This window comes from Neovison vison, chromosome 1 (assembly GCF_020171115.1).
Source record: "Neovison vison isolate M4711 chromosome 1, ASM_NN_V1, whole genome shotgun sequence".
NCBI classification, from domain to species: domain Eukaryota; kingdom Metazoa; phylum Chordata; class Mammalia; order Carnivora; family Mustelidae; genus Neogale; species Neogale vison.
The window spans coordinates 237,572,698-237,595,038 of NC_058091.1; the positions used below are offsets into that span (position 1 = coordinate 237,572,698).

The 22,341-nt window shown below is 40.4% G+C and overlaps 1 protein-coding gene across 8 annotated transcripts; it reads right to left on the bottom strand.

The window, feature by feature from the left end:
* Positions 1 to 1,011: 1,011 nt before the first annotated feature.
* On the bottom strand, positions 1,012 to 18,389 carry RNF14 (ring finger protein 14). 8 transcript variants are annotated; one of them, XM_044225529.1, is made up of 9 exons: positions 18,350 to 18,389; positions 15,847 to 16,021; positions 13,800 to 13,969; positions 12,603 to 12,754; positions 9,117 to 9,644; positions 8,189 to 8,417; positions 5,412 to 5,584; positions 4,053 to 4,183; positions 1,012 to 2,515 (listed from the first exon to the last, which is right to left on the bottom strand). In XM_044225529.1, exons 3-9 carry the CDS (start codon positions 13,951 to 13,953, stop codon positions 2,458 to 2,460), a joined length of 1,425 nt encoding a protein of 474 aa, XP_044081464.1. In that variant the 5' UTR covers positions 13,954 to 13,969; positions 15,847 to 16,021; positions 18,350 to 18,389; the 3' UTR covers positions 1,012 to 2,457. The 8 variants fall into 8 exon arrangements, with proteins under 8 accessions (XP_044081464.1, XP_044081473.1, XP_044081455.1 ...); XM_044225538.1 differs by lacking the exon at positions 18,350 to 18,389 and adding an exon at positions 18,003 to 18,320 and having other exon boundaries at positions 13,800 to 13,979; positions 15,877 to 16,021; XM_044225520.1 differs by lacking the exon at positions 18,350 to 18,389 and adding an exon at positions 18,134 to 18,319.
* Between the last annotated feature and the right edge of the window lie 3,952 nt (positions 18,390 to 22,341).

Here is a 22,341-nt window from a genome sequence, read left to right on the forward strand (position 1 = left end):
TGTCAATGTAGGACAAATCTTGGCCCACTTGTTTTTAAAAAAACAAACAAACAAACAAAAACCCACAAAACACAACAGGCCTTCATGAAATTAAACGGTGTAATTTGTTTTGTTCTATCATATAGTTTCTTGATCTGCCAACCTTCCAGCTATTTCTTAGGGCATTCAGGGGTTTTTCCCAATTTTTCATTTTACTCAAAGACAAAAATATTCTACCCCAAACTACACCACCTTAAAACTACCTCATAACTCATATCTCAAACTTAAGACCTTACAAGCCCTACTCCTTGTTAAAATTGATGGGTTTGTATCTAAGGAAAAAAGGATGAAACATTCAGATGAACAAACAAGTCTGAGACTGACCACTTGCTGTGTTTTTTAAAATCATGAAGAAAGAGGAACCTCCCATTTCTTTCTCAAAACTTCATGATGAAGCTTTCTGTCCTACTTCCACTATATCATCAACACAACGTGCAAAAGCCTAAAATAAAATAACCTCTAGCAAATACCGACCAGTCTGTGTATCGAGGAGCTTCTGAGTGGCTCCTACTAAAAAAACCTCCCCTCAATTCCTATTCAATCATGAAGCCACTCTTCTTAGGTGTATACTGTATAACTATTTTAATTTCCATTTCTATTCTTTAACTTTAGTTCTTATATAAAATGTGCAAAATGAAAGCTCAGGAACCATATGGTTCAAACAAAATATGGGCACTAAAACCTAAGTTCAGTCACGAGTCTGGTTAAGAGAGGAGGTGCTATTCCATGACTTTTTTCTGCTCACTTTAAGAACATGTGTTACGGGGCGCCTGGGTGGCTCAGCGTGTTAAGGCCTCTGCCTTTGGCTCGGGTCATGGTCCCGGGGTGCTGGGATCGAGCCCCGCATCGGGCTCTCAGAGAGCCTGCTTCTTCCTCTCTCTCCTCTCCGCCTGCCTCTCTGCCTACTTGTGATCTCTGTCCGTCAAATAAATAAATAAACAAATCTTTAAAAAAAAAAAAAAAGAACATGTGTTACATGCCATACAGTTTTTTTTTAATGTGATCAGTTGCCTTGGAGACAGAATAGCAGGAACTCTGCTCTAATTATAAGACAATTTTTAAATTACTTTTATTTTAAGATTAAGCAGCCTCATTGACAATCCAGAAACAGTCCTTGCTGACTCTGGATACACACACACACAAATGGTTGAAAGTGACTCCCCAGTTTTCAATGACAATTTGGGGAAAAAGAACATGTTCACAGCTGCAGCTGGATCCCTCTGTCCTCTTTTTCAAAAAAATCTTATTTTCCTACCACGCCATTCACCAATGGAAAGACATTTTTTCAAAATAAGGAAAGACAATTTTTCAAAAAGCCATCAGAACCCAGAAACAGGGATCTAGGAATTAAAATTATCGCCCCAAACAGTGTTGTTACAAAAAAGGACAGGAAGCCAAATTTCCGTAGCTCATTAGAGAAGACCTTTAAAAAGAATCCAGAAAACGAGGACTGGAACTACAATAGTATGGAGTTCAAAATGGAGGTAATTAAGGAAAGTACAGCTTGTTCAGCTTGGGAATATATTAGGTTTTCTCTTACACCAGCAGAAATAAAAATATGAGACGCTGGAGTTAATATTAAAATCGTCCTTACTGATGGAAGGTAGGGTCAGAGCGAAGGAAGAGAAGGATAAACAAAAGGTAGCAAAGACAAGTCATTTTGAATCTGGGCTCTATGGTCCAGAAGAGTTGAATGGGACTGACATTCTTCTGGGCCAGGATCATTAAATTCTAGACTTGGCTCAAAACCAGTAGACTGCACACCACTAATAAATACCAGGCAACCCACAGTGTTTGTGGCATAAAAAATATTTTTAAAATTATCTATAAATTTCTATTCTGAGAAGCAATAAATCAAAATGACGCTGAGCCAGCCAATCAGTTACAGAGTAAAGGGCTTCCTCCGAAGAAAACTAACTTGGCAGAAACCTAGGTTCAAAGGAATGTAACACGGAGTTAATGAGATCAGGCTCTCAGTACAATTTTAATAAGGCTTCTTTCTACCCACCCCAGTTCTAAGGCGTAGTACTGAGGGGACTCCCACATAATGCCTCAGAGGGATGCTTTCAGATAAAAAGGTCTATAAGTTTAACCCTTTACTCCTCTCCTCACCTAAAGCTTGGGGATGAAAATAAATATTTACTTTTTAACTATTCAGAGCTTCGGGCACACTGTAGTATTTAACATTCTCTAGTTTTCATTTTCTGAACCTTTGGCTTATAATTTATGTTACACTGAAAAACATAAGAATGTGCCTTAGTCAGTAGTACCACACGAAAATAGAAACCTTGTTCTTCCACATCTTCTATAAAGGAAGAGTGAATTAACAGTACCCTAAATATCCTGCAAAGTTATTCTGTGTACTCAACAAAAGATTAGGGCAAACCATTCCACTTCCTTATCTTGAGCAGGAGTTAACTAGTCTTCAATCTCATCTTCCCAAATATCTCCATTAACATCCACAGCATGGAACAACCTGGAACCATAAAATAAGGCATATTTGTAGGTACATGGGAAAAACTCATTATCATCTCTTTCCTTCTCTCAAAATTACTTTCTGTACTCTTCTGAAAACATTTTTGTGTATCTTTTCCTTCCTTTAATTACTACACCAGGGAAGGCTGAAATACGGCTCCCTCTGAACAAGCTGTCTTGAAGCTTACAGGAATAGCCCTTTTCAGATCCAGACCAACTCTCTAGGGCCAAGGATTAACAATAATTGGAAATGGGAACAAAAAACTGATACTCAATGTACACAGTAAATGGAATTAAGCCAAGATTGGGGAAGTCAGGCAATCTAGAAGGGGAACTCTTCCAAATCACCATAATTCTATTACATGTGAATCACTCTACTCTCTGCTTCATTGCCCTTGAACGCTCCACTGGTATAATGTTTTATAGCTGCCAACTTGTTTTCCTTCCCTATGTTACCTAAAATGTATGCAGTTTTCAACACTAGATTTACAATGGTTCATGGACAGAGCTTGTTTCTTCAACTTCTCTTATAATTTAGTAACACCAATGACTGTAGATACTAGAGAGATGCCTCTTCACAAAGGTCATCAACGGATGCTGAAATCAGAGCCAGGATATTCACACTGTGCCAAGAAATCACCCCAGAGATTACTTATTGACAACAGAAAAGAAAACTTATACTTACAATGGAGCCAACAATAGAACTGAGCAACATACTAATGCAGGACAGCCTGACATTATGGACCTAATGTGATTTGATATGAAGTACACATCATCCCTCAGGAAGTAGTCTTATCAAAAATGTTACTCAAAATCTATTCAAACTCAGTGCAGATCTGACTTGCAATTTACAGGAAATAGGACAGAGAAACTAAAAGACAACAGCAGCAGACAAAACTCTAGAAAGTAAGATGTTCTCCACAGGACAAGTGGTCTGGACTCTCTCAAATGTCAACATGCCCCTCAACACATACAAAAAAAAGGCAGGCAAAACTCTTCTATATTAAGAGACTGAAGAGCAAGTAAAATGTTTTGAACTTGATTATATCCTGGTTCAGTAAAACAGCTTCGAAAGATTTTTTTAGGGATAACTATGAAGTTTTAAAACACGTTTATTAAATGATAATATGCCATCATTGTTAAATGTAAGTATTATTGTATAGAAGAATTATTCTTATCTTAGGAGACAATGTTGAAGTATTTAGAGAGAAAGCACCCTATCTCCAACTTAGGATCATGTATTAGAAAAGAAATATGGCAAAATATTATCACTTGTTCATTTTGCTAGACAGTATCCTACTGATCATACTCTTTCAACTTTCACCTCTTCTGTGTGTTTGAAAATTTTCACTATAAAAACTTGAGAAGGATAAAAAAGAAAATTTCCGGACAGCATATTTTTGGTCATAAATTCACTTTCAAGAAAATGTAAAAGACTATATATGTGAGAAAATATGTAGGAGAACTCTTTAAGCAAAGTGGCCTACAAATGAAGTACCAAAAACTGCTGCTGAGAGCAGGGGATGGTGTATACATACCGGTTAAAACACGGGGAAGCAGGATCGGTGAAATGTTTATAAGGGTTTGCTCTAGAGAGAGAACCCATGCAAATCCAGCAGAAATACTGCATACAGCCAGTACATGTCATCTTGTTACATCCATCTAGTTTCTGGTGGAAAAGACAGAAAGAGAATAGTATCAAGGCTATAAAAGCGAAAGAGAAAAGCACATGCCAACAAGACTGAGTACATACTTTATCTAAGTCATCTCCTTTATCCCCATGCAGGGCTGAGCTATACAGGAACACACTGTAACTATTAAATGCCTTTCTCTGTTGCTTTACAAGTAAAATACAGAAAATATTTAGCATATTTAGCTATTACATATTTATAAATATTTAGCAAATACAACTAGATATTTCCCCCAAATCTTTTCTGATAAACAGTAGATACAAACCAAACATAGATATTATAAGCTGAACGTGTAAATTACTACTAAAATATTTGGATTTAGTATGTGTGACTTTGAACTTTTTACACAAATCTAGGTAAACACTTCGTATCAAGTACTCCACTGTAACATGGGGTTGAAGGGCACCTGGGTGGCTCAGTGGGTTAAAGCCTCTGCCTTCGGCTTGGGTCATGATCCCAGGGTCCTGGGATCGAGCCCCGCATCGGGCTCTCTGCTCAGCGGGGAGCCTGCTTCCCCCCCTCTCTCTCTGCCTGCCTCTCTGCCTACTTCTGATCTCTGCCTGTCAAATAAATAAATAAAATCTTAAAAAAAAAATAAAAATTAAAAAAAATAACATGGGGTTGAAACACGTCTGATGTAGTTAAACAGAATGCCAGTTTCCTTAATAGAGTAACTGGGGAATCACCACCAGGTCCAGTTCAGATACAATAGACTGGAATAGGAAAATCAAAACCGAAGATAAATTCTGATTTTCAAATATATTATGATTTTGTCAAGAATCAATAGATTTAAAATGTCTATTTTGGCTTAGATTAATAGGAAAATGTCTGCATTTCCTAAATTTATACTTCTTAAGCAGGTGTGTTAAATTCCAGGATGAACAGTTCTAAGAAGTCAGGCTTGATTTTTTTTTTAAATCATGTAAATGAATTAAGAGTTAATTGTAGCTCTACTAGGCCTTCCTCATAACCCACCCAATTTTGTTATGGATACAATGTGAGAACAATTTTCACTCTATGAAAGCATTTTAAAAAGGTAAGTCTACCTGCATTTAAGATCAATAACAATATTTGGTAGTGAATTTGCACTGTACAAATAAGTAGGTTTAATAAATGGATTTTCTTAGTCATAAAATTAATAGGCTTCTTAAGGCAATCGTAACAAGCTCATTAAGTGTGTCTGCCAAGTCAGGCCCAAAGCTTTACCTCTATGGGAGTCCCACAGCATGGGCAGCTCTTTGAGTTCTTTTCTAGCCATTCCTTACTTTCCATCTCTTCCAGTGCCTTCTGAATCACCCTCTTACCATACCTCTGTTCCAAAAATCTTTTATTGGCCTCATCTGCTTGCAGGTACTCATTTCTCAAGTCCATTAATTTCTCTGGAAAGTGAAATGGAAAATTAACTTTTATACAACTATGCAAAGCTGACTAAAAACCATTAAAAAATGGTCATAACCCTAGATTATTCAGTAATGCTATTACTGGAACTTTAATCAAGAGGAAATAATCCAAAGTACAGTTATATGCATGGAGATGCATATAACAAAGGCAAACAAATTAAATGTCCAAAGGAATAACCACATGGGAAAGAGCCACTTAATGGCATAATATTTAGTTATTAAAAACTTATGAGATGGCTACAACTCAATTAAAACACTCATTACAGAATCCAGAAGGAATATTTAGGATGTAAGTAGGTAAAAATGACACATGTACAAATGACAAAGAACATAAAAGAACGCTCCAGCTAGAGAAGGTGGACTTGGGCAAGGTATCAGAATAAGAGGTCATCTTTTTTGTTGGTTCTGACTTATTAATATTGGCACGTTTGTGCAACTAGTAGCACCACAATTTAAAAATGACATAGCTAAAAGACACAAAGGTGGAAAGAGACACTGATTCTCCACAAAGTCAGCATCATTCATCATATGACAATAACCAGCCCTACCAAATAAACAAAAACATCTTTGGCTCAAGAGCAAAGACTGTTCAGTTCTGTAAATAAAAAAAAAAAGTCAGTGACTAAAATTTGCCACCCACAGGTACTGCCAAGTTCCTCCTGTCAACCCTTCCCCTGATATTCTTCAATCTCACGGCACTGTTCCACCGCTTAACTCGGATGGAACGGGCAGCCATTCTCAAGGGCTTTACTTGGGGACAGAGGCTTTTGTTCACATTCTGTTAACTTAATTTTCCAACACCATTAATTGAAGACCTCTCTCAACACTGTCCTAGTTATTTTATTAGTTTACTCTCCTTGTATTACTTAGATGTCTGACTCCCTTTTTACGCTGTGGATCTTCTGTGGAAGATTTCTTTGCACGGTGCACTTCCATGTTCCATCACCTCTACTTAGATGGAGCGGACATGTACCTTTTTATCCTGTCATTTTTATCGCTCTAAAAATTCAAAGCATGTTTGTGTCTCCAGATTTCTTAAGAACAAAGATTACTGCTCCAGCGTTCTCAAAATAATTGTTAGTATTTCATATACTTTATATAGTATCTAATACGTACATATATATATATAGATATAGATATAGAAAGCAAGTTTTAATCTTGCTGAAGCCCCTAAGCTTCTTTGATTTCTTCCATAAATGCTATGAAACACGTGAGACGTACTTCAGCTTCTCAAGGGTAAGGTTATAGAAGTCTAAAGCAAAGACTTCTATTTTACTCTGGTGAATTCTCCACCCCATCTGACCATACCCACTACAAGACTCTGCTCTAGGCAACTGGAAGAATCTAGTTGTTCTCCTCTTAGGGTCACTTTGTTGGAGGTAATAACACTCTGCTAATGGGAACAATTAGCAACCATCCTAATAATGGCATTAATGGTTACCATTTTGCATTTTCCATAGATAAGCCCTTTGTTCTCAAACTATCCATGGTAAAGGACCAGTTTTTAACCCCACCACTCTGTCAAAGACCAAAACTTCTGCAAAATACAATCAAATGAATTATTAGAAAAATTATAAAAAGACAAGAAACATAAGCTTTACTTTTTATTAGTTCACACATAAAATTACTGTGAAATCGCTGCAACTTTCTAGCCCTGTCTCTCCATTTCTTTCTCTTGTCACAAATCGGTGTAACAAGGATATGAGCTCCAAGTAAGCACTAGATAGTTTATCTGAACCTTAAAACAACCCTATGAAATAGCTATTATCATTACCCCCTTAGTGTAAGAAGACTAAGCTATCAAAGTCCAGTAAAACTGAGGTCAGAGGCCTGATTTCTCAATCCTTATTTAGATCAGAGTTACGAACAGATTTCACCTCCTGTGCCTGCTTCAATAAATGGTGGCTTTCTGAAGCCCTGAGGGTGAAGAAAGATTCTGAGGCTTTCCTTGACCCAATGATAAAGAACTTGATGACTTATCAGACATACGTGCCATGAAAACAAGAGTGACAGCTAAGATGGTCTGCACTGGCCAAGTAGGAGCAGCATTATCCTAGTTTCCTAGATAGAAATTACCTTGTCATTCCTTCTTTGTCATGTCCCTCCCTCCCCCAAGCTATCTCCATGGCTTGTTTCCTTAGTTCTTCCACGTCTTTATTGAAACCACTTTACCACTGAGGTCTTCCCCCTTTACTTCCCTAAGTAAAATCCTAAGCCACTTCCCCATCACAACATTTCATATCCTGTCCCCATTTTTTTTTCCTCCATAGCTCTTATGACCATCCAATCTTGTTATGTTGTTTGCCTGTCTCCGCCATTAAAATTTAAGTTCCATGAGGGTATTTGGTCACTCCCCTATCTCCAGAGCCTAGCTAGGATAGTAACTGAAACAAAAAAGTATGTTAGACGAACACTTCCAAATCGCACGATTCAAGTGTTTAAGCTTTTTCTTGGGGCAGTGTGTGTGTGTGTGTGTGTGTGTAAGTGTTTAAGCTTTTTCTTGGGGTGGGGTATGTGTGTGTGTGTGCACAGGTACATGCGTGCAGAGGACAGGAGTATTGCGTTCACACAGTTACAACTCACCTGCAGTCACCTTACATGGAGAGACCCCGTGGTAAGTCAATCTGCACAAGGTACAAAAGGCAAAATTGCAACTGGAGCAGATGCCCATGGTGCAGCCAGGCTCCTGCATCACAGGCAGCTGGCAGCACGGGCGGGGGCAGTACACCACATCCGCCATCAGGTCCAAGGTGGACTGAAGGAGAAGACGGTCGTAACGGGCAAATAATTCTGTTTCCACTAGCTCTTTGACCTGAAGGGAAATAGAAAATACATAAATGTGAGGATTTCCCAACCAGTTCTGATTCTGAGGCAATCCTTAAAATGCTGGTGCTAACTAGACGCACACAAACTCAAACTCTCTTACTTCAAAACCAAACCGAATGTGGCCAAGTCTATACTCTGACTGAGATGCGGGCTACATGGGTTTACACGTGTCAAAGCTAAGTAAACTGTACACTTTAAATGGGTACCTTTTATTATTTATTTATTTATTATTATTAACCCATTTATTAATGGGTTAATAAAGTTGATTTAAAAAAAAAAAGGTCAAAGCGAGGATGTTGTCCCTGATTCTGTTAACCATGCCAAGGAATGTGCCCTTCGGATCTCAACCTCACACAGAGGGAGGCTAGTGATTATGCAAGGTTGATGGGATCCCAGCAGATAAAGTAAATCACCAAAATGCTTTACAATTACTTTTCTGACACTCATCCCTGCCAAGAATTGCCAAGAACTAGCCCAGGCCAGCAGAGGAAGCATTTACATTCACTTCAACAGCTGAGTAAGTTGAGTAAGATCAAGGCATTCTTGACAGATACATTGAAAGAACTTGCACCTGGCACCACGGCCTCAGCCTGCCCAGAGGAGCCCCATCAAGGAAGTTCCTGAGAAGATGTCCCCCTTGGTGAAAGAGAATCAGGAGGCAGCTCTCAGCAGAGTAGAGGATTACCTGACCAGGAGTGGCCACGGAAGGGCACTTGGGTTCTGGGCAGTTGAGGCACTGAACTTGGCCATCTCTGATCTGGATTTCAAAGTAGTCCTTTAGACAGGCTTTGCAGTACACATGCCTACATTCCAAGAAGTACATGCATTCACTCCCCAGCTTCTCACAGAAACAGATATTGCACAGGAACAATTTACTGTTAAAGCATTTTATCTGCTGAGCTTGATCAAAGTCCAAGATTTCCTGGATGAGACTCGACAAGGATTCCACATCCTGCACGGCTCTCTCATCCACAGCCTCCTCTTGCTCTGCATCCGATCCAGCAGCTCCTCCAAACTCTAGCTCCATGCTGGGAGAGGCCTGAGCCGTCCTTCTCTGTACCTTTTTCTGAGAACCCATCTTGAGCTCAAAAGGAGAGACAATATTCAGGTATGCTAGCGTTTCTTCCTTAAGAAACTGCATCCAAGCGAACAGGACCACGCTGCCACGGTGTTCTTCCCACAGGTTGTCTAAGTGCTTGCAGAGAGCAGAGAGCTAGGAGAGAGCACAGGAGGGTGCTGGTGAGTGTGGGAAGATGAGGATACTGTCAACTCCTCATTTCCCTTGAAATCTTTTTAACTTCTGAGTTAAGCCCTTACAATTCCTAACACGATCTTAGTGGAGCACTTCTTACACTATTCAACAATGTGAGTCACAGCAGAACACACAGTCAGAAGCTAAAAGAAGCTGAAAATGAGAGAAATGGCAAGACTACAGGTTTACGTATGAGCCACTGAAATGGAGGATCTTGTCTGTATTTGTTGTTTTAGTACTGCTACATATCTCATGTAGGAGAACGAAATGCACTACTTCTATTCCTCTGGGGTCCTTGTCCTATAGGTACCCTGCATAATGGTAAGAAGGAGAGCAGTTTAAAAATATCATCCAAGTTATTAATTCTAACTTTTTCAGTCCCATCAAAAAGTCAACTCATGGGAAAGAATCATTAACAGAATCCAACCTCAGAAGCCTCGTTAGTCAGGTTTATAAGCCGGTTTTAACTAAGCAATCTGGGCTTACACAAGATCCTGATTAACAGAGGGAGACAGATAGATATGGAACCTGGACATGATTATAAGCCCTCAACGCGGTTTCACACTTCCTAAGCTAAGCAACCAAAGTTTAAACTACTTTGACTTTTCCTCTTTAAAGGTGGTTTGTTCAATTTGAAAGGGAAATATAAGAGGATTTTCCATTAGAAATGTAGAATATTAGTAAGTAGAGCTCAGGAATTATAAGCAGCTTTTCTTTTTAGCCAAACACAAAAAATAAGCCTTCCAGATGCAGACAAATTGTGTAAATTTAAATTACAAGTGGAAAAGGGCCACATTTTCTATTCCTTGTTCTACATGATGCCATTCACTAAACCCTCCATAGGCACAAACATAAACACTTCCTGAACTTGAAAACTTATTATGTTAAATACCATGCAAAATGCTTTTTCACATTTACATGAATATGCTTCTAAGATAAATCATACTTCTGAGAAACCTGCTGAAATGTGTAAAATGTTATAAATACTAAAAGGGGAGCTCTGAGTGCTATTTGAGCCACCAAGTCCAATGAAGAAGACATTCTCCTTCATCTTCTTTTCTTTTCCAGCCCCTTCTCACAAGAGGCAGCTGGAATGCACATAAATGTGAGGTGGGGGGAACTGAGAGAGGAAAAGAGTAAGAGAGACTGTGTTTTTGTACATCTAGTGGGAGAAGCATAATGGAAAATACCATGAGGCTAAACTCACTTCCCTTCTCTGTACCAACCAATCCAGGGAAAGCCAAGACCATTTGTCAACTTCTCTATCAACAGGTGAGATTCACAATCACAAGAAATCAGGGCCCAGCAGGGGCGCCTGGGTGGCTCAGTGGGATAGGCCTCTGCCTTCAACGCGGGTCGTGATTCCAGGGTCCCAGGATTGAGCCCCACATCAGACTTTCTTCTCAGCAGGGAGTCTGCTTCCCCCCCCCCTCCCTGCCTGCCTCTCTGCCTACTTGTGATCTCACTCTCTGTCAAATAAATAAATAAAATCTTTTAAAAAAAAAATCAATTAAAAAAAAAGAAATCAGGGCCCAGCAAACAACAAGAATTGAACCAAGAAGGGATATGAGGCCAATTAAAACATCAATCATATGCACAAGAATTTATCTGATAGAGAATCCTGTTGTAATTTCAGCTGTAACCCACTAAATAATGAACAACTCTCCTCTCCCCACACTCCCAAAAGCCAGCAGAAAAAGTAGATGCTACTTGGCTGGAATCTGAAACTGCAACCACACACTCACTGAATCCGTCCTTGTTTCCTACCTGTGTGTACGCATGTGCACACATGCATGGATATGAAGTATCATGAGCTCTCTGGAGGAATGAGATTATCGGTATCTAAAGAATTCAGTCAACTCTCTGTGATCTAAATGTCAAACAGCCTTGATATTCTTGGGCAAATTATCCACTGTCTTGCATATATTGCCTCTGCCACAGATATCAGGATGTTAGGTAATATCCTTTTTTTATTTGACATGTATTACCCTTTTTTAAAACTGTTTTAAAATCATAAGCTCAATTTTACAAAAGCATTTCTCATCTGAAAGATTAGACTGGTCCGTGGGGTGGAATGAAAACTCCATGGATCAAAAGAGAGAAACTGACAAGCTGTTCCTTGAGGTCAAGTAATTCTGACAGCTTTTGTCTCAATATACATCAGCCTATCAATCTTCATCACGACTTCTAGAAAAGTAGCTGCTATTGATCCATTATCTATCCAGAGTACTTTATATTAGCTTCAAGTCCTATTTACATCTCAATCAAGAGCCAAGGTTGTTACTAGAAAAGGATATATAAGTCGGAGGAAATGAAGATTTCACAATACGAGGTTCATGAGAAAGGAGATGTAGGAATCATACACATATCTACTTGCGTGCATTTATATCCATGGCAGACCAGTCAACAATTATTTGTTATTAATACACAGATCTCTAAAAATAAAAGCTCTTACTATGTTTACTTAGGAAATGTGTTTATTCTAAGTACATCAGCTCAATTTTAGTCCTCATAATTACAGTTAAATCTTTTATTTAAGGACTGGATAAGAAACTAAGAAAAAAAAGTAAAGTAATACCAACATCTAAGGAAAAGGAGGAGGACCCTATTGTCTCTATTACAATGCAGATTAAATGCATAAATATCAAGATACAGAAAAATATATATATACTCGATTAAAAATTATTCTTACTGCAATTCAAAATGATTAGTCATCCTAATCATTGCCATTCCTTTCTAAAATACCCAACATTTTCAATTCATTAACATTAGGATTCATGAAGCCAAGGGGAAAAAATTACAAAATCAAAGCCATTTGTTCTTCATGCACTGAATCAAGATCATCAAGGTAGTCTTCAATTAAAGATGGTTTTTTAAGTTTCTAAAAATGGATAGGAGAAATTAAGTTTCGGGTCTAACCTGAGTTGGTGACAGCCATTTGCCACTAAGTGTGAATGAAGGTGGGGAGGAGGATGGATAATCTGGTGGCAGTTCAAAGTTCAGCACAAGTGGAGGCAGAAAGCAAATGGTGTATTCAAAGCCACCATTCTGGAGACACTCATTTGAATTGCCTGAACCAAAAACAAAGATTAGAAAGAATCAGTTGGTCAACACTTGAGTGTCCATCACTGTTGAGCGGTGCTCAAGAAAGACTAATGCTTTAGCTGAGGGGATAAAGACCCTCCCCCAAAGCATTTTCTATCATAGCCACCACCTTAAAAAAAAAATCTTGTAAGCCCTTGAGAAATCTACTAAGCACCATGAAATTTCTAATGAAGGCACATAACTTATTATCGCATATACTTTTGAGTACAAATTCCTAACACTAACTGAAAGCAAGTAATATACAATGTTTTCTTTTGTTGTTGTTTTACAGTAGATGATTATGGACACCATCTAGAGAAAAGGATGTTTATTTCTATTAAGAGCCATGACCTACTTAGAGCAGCACGTGCCAACTATCCATGAATCAGAGCTAGGAGAATTTGTGCTAATACAATGATCTCAGGCTCGAGGACAAGATACAGCACACAACACTCTCACAATCAAAGTTTCATTTTAAATTATCACACTTACTTTCTTTACTCAATGCCTTTATAGTAGAAACTTTTTGAGAAAGTGTGCACCAAAGTCTTCTGTGAACGTTTCTATCAAAAGCAGCAGTTTTTTGTTTTTTTCTGAAGCAAAAGGTCACAGAGTAACAGCATATATCACAGGTTTATGGTAGTTGAAATGATTCTGGAAACCAAATAATATTAACAACCACCACGGTATTTTAAAGCTTTCCACGCATTTTCACATACATTATGTCATTTTCTCTTTTATTATCCCTATTTAACAGCCAATGACTCATAGCTGATAAACTGCTAGCTAGACGATTAGAACACACGAAATATGTAGGATAATATCCCAATTCAGTGGTCAAAAGGCGAATCAAATTGAGAACTATTTACCCTCTGTCCAATTTTTAATTAAAAGAGAAACATGCATTCAATCTGTAATACTATCATTTACTACTAATGCCTATGAACACAAGATGTCAAATAATTTAGGGTACACTAAGAAATTGAGAATAACCTTTAGAAAAATCTGTTTAAGAGAATATTATTAACTAACCGCTCACAAATATCTTGAAATTTTGTGGCAAGTCCAAATAGATCCTGGTTTCTCCACCTTGGACAGACTCTGCTTTTCTAAATTCATCTCCATCATAAATACTCGCCAGGGCCAGCAATTCATCCTCCTGAGCTTCTCGATCTTCTGACGACATTTAATTTTCTGAGAAGCTGAAGACAATTATTCCAATTAGTTAAGAATAGAAAAGGCACAGAGTTTGGCACCAAAGAAAAAAAAAGTGAAGTTCCTCACAAACAACTGCAAAGAATCAATATTCTCACTTTCCTGCTCAACTAGAAATGATAAGAGATATCTAGTGATCTCTCTCTCTATCAAATAAATAAATAAAATATTAAAAAAAAAAAAGAAATGATAGATATCTAATATCCTAGTAACTTTGCAATAATAACAGCTTTTCTTTTTTAAACAGTGTATTTTTTTTTTGAGATTTTATTTATTTATTTGACAGAGAGAGACACAGCAAGAGAGGGAACACAAGCAGGGGGAATGGGAGAGGGAGAAGCAGGATCCCTGCTGAGCAGGTAGCCCGATTCGGGGCTCGATCCCAGGACCCTGGGATCATGACCAGAGCTGAGGGCAGCCACTTAATGACTGAGCCACCCAGATGCCTCAATCGTAACAGCTTTTTCAAAAATGATGGTTGTGGTGCTTCTTTTTTTTTAAAGATTTATTTATTTATTTATTTATTTGACAGAGAGGGAAATCACAAGTAGGCAGAGAGGCAGGCAGATAGAGAGGGAGAAGCAGGCTCCCTACTGAGCCGAAAGCCTGATGTGGGGCTCGATCCCAGGACCCTGGGATCATGACCTGAGACGAAGGCAGAGGCTTAACCCACTGAAGCATCCAGGCGCCCCAGCTGTGGTGCTTCTAATTGCCGACTTCATCAGCTATAGGTATCACTGATTTAGGGGGGAAAAGCATGAATTAAAAAAAAATTTTTAAAAAGGACAAATCATTAGGGCACCTGGGTGGCACAGTTGGTTAAGCTTCTGATTCTTCGTTTTGAGTCAGGTAGTGATCCCAGGATTGTGGGACTTAGCCCCGCATCAGGTCCAACGTCAGCATGGAGTCAGCTTGAGTTTCTCCCTCCCTCACCCTCTGCCCCTCCTGCTCAAGCTCTCTAAAATAAATCTTAAAAAAAAAGAACAAATCACAAATTATCTTGACTTGCCACCCAAAACAAGCAAAGTGTCTTGCTCACAGAAAGATTAAAGTATATGTGATACACTTCCTAAAAATCAATAAATTTTTTTTAAATGCATAGAAATCTCTAGGGCAGGTTTTCTCAACCTCAGTACTACTGACACTTTGGAACAAGTAATTCTTTGTGGTGGGAGGCTGTCCTGTGCCCTACAGGATGTACCAATATCCCTGGCTTCAACCTACTAGATGCCAACAGCGTGCCTCCCCCTCAACATAGCCAAATGTGCCCCCCCAGGGGTGCAGCAGAGGGACTGCTCCCAGTTGAGAACACTCTGTTCTAAAGAATGTTACAGAGACAGATATTATAGGAGAGGTTAGATAACTTAGAGGCCAGCAAAGGAACACTAAATTTTTCAAGTACAACACTCTGTCACAACAATTATAAAATTCACCATTATTTTAGGCAAAACTAAGAATGAAAATATACTACAATTACAATGTAAAATCAAGGCTTTTCAAGTGCATCAGCTGAAAGATGCACAATTTCAGGTAATGTATATGTGGAAAAATGTGTAATGAGAATCTAAGGAAATTACTTTATTAAGGTAACAATAAAAAATTACCATTCCATCAATGTTGGACTATAACTGGATTTGCAAATATGCACTCTCTCAACTAAAAACAAATTTTTAATTGAAATGTACACAACCAAAAAATTGGGACATTATAAAAAGTAACACTACAAAACCTGAAAAAGTTCATTTAAAATGACTCTGTTTTCAAAAAACATTTTTTTGCCAGAAGATGATCTCGGTTCTGCTTAAGCAGCATCCCTACCCCAAACAGAATACAGTGACATGTTCCAGTTGAGGTGAGTTGGTACCTGTTGATAACAACCAGAAGAAAAGGATATTAGCAATGCAGTCTGTTTTCAGTTCAGATTTTGGAATTTATGCAAATCCCATTTATCCTCCAGAAGGTGGAGATGTGACTGTTGAAGTTGGATAAAAGGCCAAGATCTGGAACTCATACTAGATATACCATAGAAATCCTGCCATCTGCAGAAAAAAAAATACAAAAGATGGTGTTAAGACACTCTCCAAATTTAAATTCTGAATTTCTGTTATTACCATTTAAGTCAAACACATCCTAACATAGTCGATGCCAATCTACAGCTGCATATTACTTTCTCTAGGAGAGCCTCACTGAGCCAAGTGGTTAAAGGGGTATTTGCATGTCCCCAGGGAGGAGACAAGCCTTATCTGACTGCTTTCAGCCCTGGGAGGAGCCAAGGTGGACTACCAAGGTCACATGTGACAGGAGCGCACTAAGTCCCATAACAAGCATCTAAACATCTTCTTGGGTTTGTGTTTGTTTTTGTTTCTTCTTTCCTCTTCAGCTTCTCCTCTTCTTCATTTCCTATCCCCCTCCAGTTTTTCCTCTCACCTACTAATGAATTACTCCTGCTAGGGACACTCAACATTAGGTCAATTTAACCATGACACCAAGACATTTAAAACAAAACAACAAAAGCGTGCACATGCATGCACACATACACTTTTAAGTTCAATTCTGGAAGTTTGAGAGCCAGACTTCTTAACTAGGAGTAAGGGGGAAGGAGAGGGTGGTTACAGAGAAACCTAAGAACACCATGAAGTTATGTGCAAAAATATTGTATGAAGCAGTAATTTTTAAACCAGATTCTCAGATGTGACTCCCAAATAAGAATGAAATTCAGAATCAATTTGCATTTATTGAGCACCTTCTGTATGTTGTATTACGTCCTTTCACACTATCTTATTTAATCTTAAACAATTTTACCAGACATAGTGCGTGGTGATAACATAATTACGTTTCTGTTTGAACATTTATAAATAAGGTGAAAGATGAATTTATAATGATTCTGGTTTTAGGTTAGTGTTCTCCAGCTTGTCTTCACATTAGAATCACCTGGAGAACTGTGTTCTCTCAATACCCAGGCCATATTCTACAGCAATTAAATCAGCATTAGTAGTTATCCAACCTCTCCAGGTGATGAAGTGCAGCTAGGACTGAGAAGCTCTACTCCAAACAGTGGCTCCCATAAACAGCTCCCAATAACCTATCCCACCAGACCCCACCATCTAAAGCTGCCACCTGGTCCCAGTCCCTTAACTCACAAGGCAGACCCACAGTTTCATTTTATCCACTCAGCTCTCAAGAGCAGCGTCCAAAGTCCCTATTCTATGTAAAAATGTTCCAATTACATGTTAAGTCTTTAAAGATCCAGCCAACATTTTTTTACTATAACTTTCCCACATTACCACATCAACCCTTGGCACTATCGTAGTTTCTGAACTTGTATCAACAGACTGCATTAGCTCCTTAAGGGCAAACATCAGATCTTTTCCATCTGTGTGTTGTCCTCGCCATCTAGTAGTGCCCTGTGTCTGGCACTGGGGAAAAAAGTGTAACTGAACGGGAGTGAGATGCAGTGTGGTGAAACTGGGGACCAGAACCTTAAGGTTGAGTGACCACTCTGTCACATCCCACTAGTAGCAGAATTCACAATAACACCAAGAAAAGTAACGCTGGGCTCTTAAGCGTGTATCAGGCATTGTGCTAAGCCCTTTAAATGCATTACCTCCTGTTAGATTCCCACAACTCCATGAAGCAAGTCCTCTTACTGCTTCCATTACACAAATGAGAAAAATGACCGTTTAAGTCCCTTCAGGGCCCAAGGTCACACCGCTAGTAGATAACTAAATCTGGGTTCAGATCACTCTGTTTCTTCATCTGGAACCCAGGAACTAGAATAAACCCCGGCGCCATCCGATGAGAGATGAACAGCAAGTTTAATATTAGCCTTGGCAAACGGGAGACCGCTACACCATGGAGGGAAGCCCTCCTCCGCCGGGTTTCCCTTCGGCCTGGGAAAATCGTACTCATTCTCCCAGGCCACACCGTGCAAACTGCAGAGCTGGGGTCAGCCCTGGCTCCGGAATCAGCACGCCGCCAAGGCACCACCAGGCGTGCTGAGTCGTTGTCTGTGCAACTCACCTACAACCAGGGAGCAAGCCCCAGCCTCGCCACCGGCCCTAGCCCTTGGACACAGAGGGCGCTGTACGAACGTGGGAGGTGGGAGCCGGTCCCAGGCGTCCCCAACCAGCAGGGCCTGGACCTTCCCCTACCTCTTCGGAGGGCCCGGGGGTGGGTGGGATGTCAGCCGGCCCCGGCTGGGGACGCCCCGTCCGGGATTTCGGGGGCTCGGGCCCACTGTACAGTCCCCGCCCGGCCGCTCTTCTCGGCCTCACGCGCCCGGAGCGCGGTCCACACCGTACGTTCCGGCCACCCCGCCGTTCCGGGCCCGAAAGTTCCGCCCTCCGCCCTAGCCCTGGTTTCCTCACCACCGCCGCCGCGCCGGCCTACAGACGCCCGGCTCAACCAGCGCTCGGCACCGCCTCTTCCGTGTTTGGAGCTGTCAGCTGAGCCAGGCGGATCCGGCTGGGGCGGCCCGGCGAGGGGACGGCTTTGCGCAGCCGCCATGACCGCCCCGGGTCCTCGGCCGCCCCCTGAAGGCTAAAGGCGGCGCTGCCGGCGCGATCTGCGTCACCACCTCCGCACCCCCGCCTGGAAATTAAGTGTGCTTCTGGACGAGTTGACATATATACAGATTTTATGCCCCGGGGGCTCCTTGCCGTAGTTCTGGGATGGGCCCGTGAATTAAAATTTTTGTCAGTCCCAAGAGGTGAACGAAAGGCAGTGGTCTATCCAAAACAGACGCTCCGGTAACAATCCCACACCTGCTCCTTCAGGTAGACTAAGCAAGTCTCCCGCATCCCAATTTCTTTCTCAGAGATGCTGCCCATCTTTATGGTACCTCCTCAATGAAAGCATTTACCCATTGTTCATATTATAACAGTAATAACTACCACGTTTATGGAGCGGTTAGGATGCTTCAAGGACTTTGCTAAGTGCTTTATGTACATTTTCTCTTTATCTTCACCGTAACCTTGAGATTTTAGGCACTGTTTGTTATTTCCACTTTATTAATGAGGAAATTGAAACGTAGGGATGTTCAGGAACTTACCAAAGGGTACATGATTATTGAGAGGCAGAGCGGGAATTAAAATTGCATGCCCTCTACCCTACATCGTACGTATAAATTAACTCAAAATGGATCAAAGACCTAAATGTAAGAGCTAAAACTGTTAAACTCTTAGAAGAAAATGTGGGAGTAAATCTTCATGAATTTGGATTAGGCAACAGTTTCTTAGATAAGAAACCAAAAGCACAAGCAAAATAAAAAGAAATAGATAAATTGAACTCAACACAATTCAAAACGTTTTGTGCTTCAAATGCACTATCAAGAAAGTGAAAAGACAACCTATGGAACAGGAATATTTGCAAATCATTTATCTAATATTCAGGATATATAAAGAACTCCTGTAATTCAACAATTAAAAAAAGATTAAAAAATCCCAACTTTAAATGTTTTTAAGTTTTAGACTTGTTGTAGCATGGGCAAAGACTCTGAATAAACATTTCTCCAAAGAAGATATACAAATGGTCCAGAAGCACATGAAAAGACACTCAACTTCATTAGCCATCAGGGAAAAGCACATCAAAACCACAAGGAGAAATCACCCTCACTAGGATGGCTATAATAAAAAGACAGATAATAACAAGTATTGATGAGACTGGGAGAAATTGGAACACTCATACATTTCTGGGAACATAAAATGGTGTAGCTGCTCTGGAACTCAGTTTGACAGTTCCTCAAAAGGTTAAACATAGAGTTGCAGTAAGACACAGCAATTCTACTCCTAGGTGTATACCCAAGAGAGCTGAAAACTGCTCTTGGTCTAATGCTCTCCTATAGCCATCTTGAAATTCTTAATTTTCCAACAGGAAGCTCTCCATTTTCATTTTGCACTGGGTTCCACAAATTATGTAGCTCATCCTGCACCCAGGAGAGAAGAAAACCAAGTGGGTGAATCAGGGCATTGAAGGTGCTTACCTGACTTACACAGAGGGAAAACTTTTGAGATTTAAATAATCACTCCTAATTTTCTATACTTTCATAGATCATACCCAAACCAGAAACATACTCCTTAAAGACACAGAGATGGAGGAAGAGTCTCTGAAGCCATTCACCAATATCATTATTCATGTTAGGCCAAGGAAGTAAAACCAAGAGCAAAATATATGGCAAACCTACCTCTGAGTGTTCACAGATGAGACCATGAATCCTGCCAGCAACCTCCCAGATGCAAGAAGTGAGGGAGCCCAAGAACCAGCTCTGGAAATTCTCACAAATCAGAGCAGGAGGTAAATTATGACATCACATCATGACATCATGCCAGAGGTCACAGGATGGAGGGACTAGAAAAGAGAAAGTCAAAGCAGTGTTAATAATGTGGACTAAATATTTAGAGTCCAGTGTTGAGGTCAGGAATGGATAAAGAGCGTTTTCCAATCAAATTTGGTTTTAGACTCCATAAAAATAAGAGACTTTTGTGTCTTCAGTTTTAGGTGCCTATAGAGTTTTTTAAATTGAGCTTTCCCCGTGTGCCTAGCCTTCCACTGTGCTAAGCATTATCATGTATTATTTCATTTATTTACTTCTTTTAGGGTTTTTTTTTTTTTAAGATTTATTTCTTTCTTTGAGAGAGAGTGAGCGGAAGCGCACGCGTGAGTGGGGGGAGGGGCAGATGGAGAGAATCTTCAAGCAGACTCCCCACTGAGAGCAGAGCCCAACATGGGGCTCAAACTCACAACTTTGAGATCATGACCTAAGCTGAAACCAAGAGTCAGATGCTCAACTGACTGAGCCACCAGGCACTCCATGCATTATTGCATTTAAATATCCAGGATCTCAGAACGGAGGCAATTTTGTTTCCCCATTTTATAGTTAAGGAAATTGGGGCACTAATGGGTGAAGTGATCTGACGGATGTCTGTCATACGGTGGGGAAATACAGGATTAGGACCAGCTCCTCCAAAGTTCGACACTCTCCTGTAGACTCTAAAAGAACTGGGTTTGTTGTAGCAGAAATACAGAGAGAACAAAATCGTTCTTGCCTTAAGAATTAAAGGGGAGGGGCGCCTGGGTGGTTCAGTGTGTTAAGCATCTGCCTGGCTGCCTTCGGCCCAGGTCATGATCCTGGAGTCCTGGAATTGAGCCCCATGTTGGGCTCCATGCGACAGGGAGTCTGCTTCCAGCCCCCTCCTTTTTTTTTTTTTTTTTTTTTAAGATTTTATTTATTTATTTGACAAAGAGCGATCACAAGTAGGCAGAGAGAGAGGGGGAAGCAGGCTCCCCTCTGAGCAGAAAGCCAAATTCGGGGCTCCATCCCAGGACTCTGAGATCATGACCTGAGCCTAAGGCAGAGGCTTAACCCACTGAACCACCCAGGCACCCCTCCCCTTCTTCCACTCGTGCTCTCTCTCTTAAATTAAAAAAAAAAAAAAAAAAAAAAAGAATTAAGGGGGAAAACCCTAAGGAAGTCAGCAATAGATTTTATGACTTCAGATTAGATGAGAATGAGAATAGAGAGAAAAAGAAAGAGACTCCCCTCCATTGCCTGTCCCCAAGCAAAGCAGATGATGGAACTGCAGGCTAGAAGAGGATGGGATGTGTGACCTAGAACAGAGGTCAGGACTCTGTCCTGCATGGCTGGACCATCGAGTAGAGAAGCAGGAGTGAGTCCGAATATGCTGGTGACTGGAAGGACCAGAAGGCTTCGATCAGTGCCTGTACCTCTCCCTATCCATCACTGGGGCATCCAGTGGTTGCTCCAGAGACTTTGCTGAGCTCTTCCCACCTGCCTGGTGTTAACAGTCACCTCTTCAATGGCTACCATTCCTGAGTAGCCCTGAAACAAGCCTTAACAACAGATGGGTAGCAGTGTAGAAGGAAAGACCCTGCTCCAACTCTGGGATAGGTCTGGATGGTGGTGAGCTCCACTCTAAAACAGAGGTATCACTGGATTCCTACTAGCATCTTGTCATTGTGTGTTCCCTCACCATGTAGATCTTAAATGGTTTCTTTTTTTTTTTTAAGATTTATTTATTTGACACAGAGAGAGAGAGAGAGAGATCACAAGTAGACAGAGAGGCGGGCAGAGAGAGAGAGGGAGAAGCAGGCTCCCTGCTGAGCAGAGAGCCCAACGTGGGGCTTGATCTCGGGACCCTGAGACCATGACCTGAGCCGAAAGCAGAGGCTTAGCCCACTGAGCCACCCAGATGCCCCTCCTAAAAGGTTTCCAGTCATCACATGGGAATCTGAAACATTGGTTTTTCTTTCAAATAGGGGCTTCAGGGTAAAAAACAAATGAGGAACCACTACCTTAAAAGCACAGTTATAAATAACTAAATTTTAAAGGGCTACCCACATA

Excerpts from the sequence above, each read along its gene's own strand:
- RNF14 (XM_044225529.1), bottom strand. The coding sequence starts at position 13,953 with ATGTCGTCAGAAGATCGAGAAGCTCAGGAGGATGAATTGCTGGCCCTG. Across the intron at positions 5,585-8,188 it reads TCCATGTAAGGTGACTGCAG|AGAAATTAATGGACTTGAGA; the intron begins GTGAGTTGTAAC and ends TTCACTTTCCAG. Across the intron at positions 2,516-4,052 it reads GCTTCCCCGTGTTTTAACCG|GTTGTTCCATGCTGTGGATG; the intron begins GTATGTATACAC and ends TTATGGTTCCAG.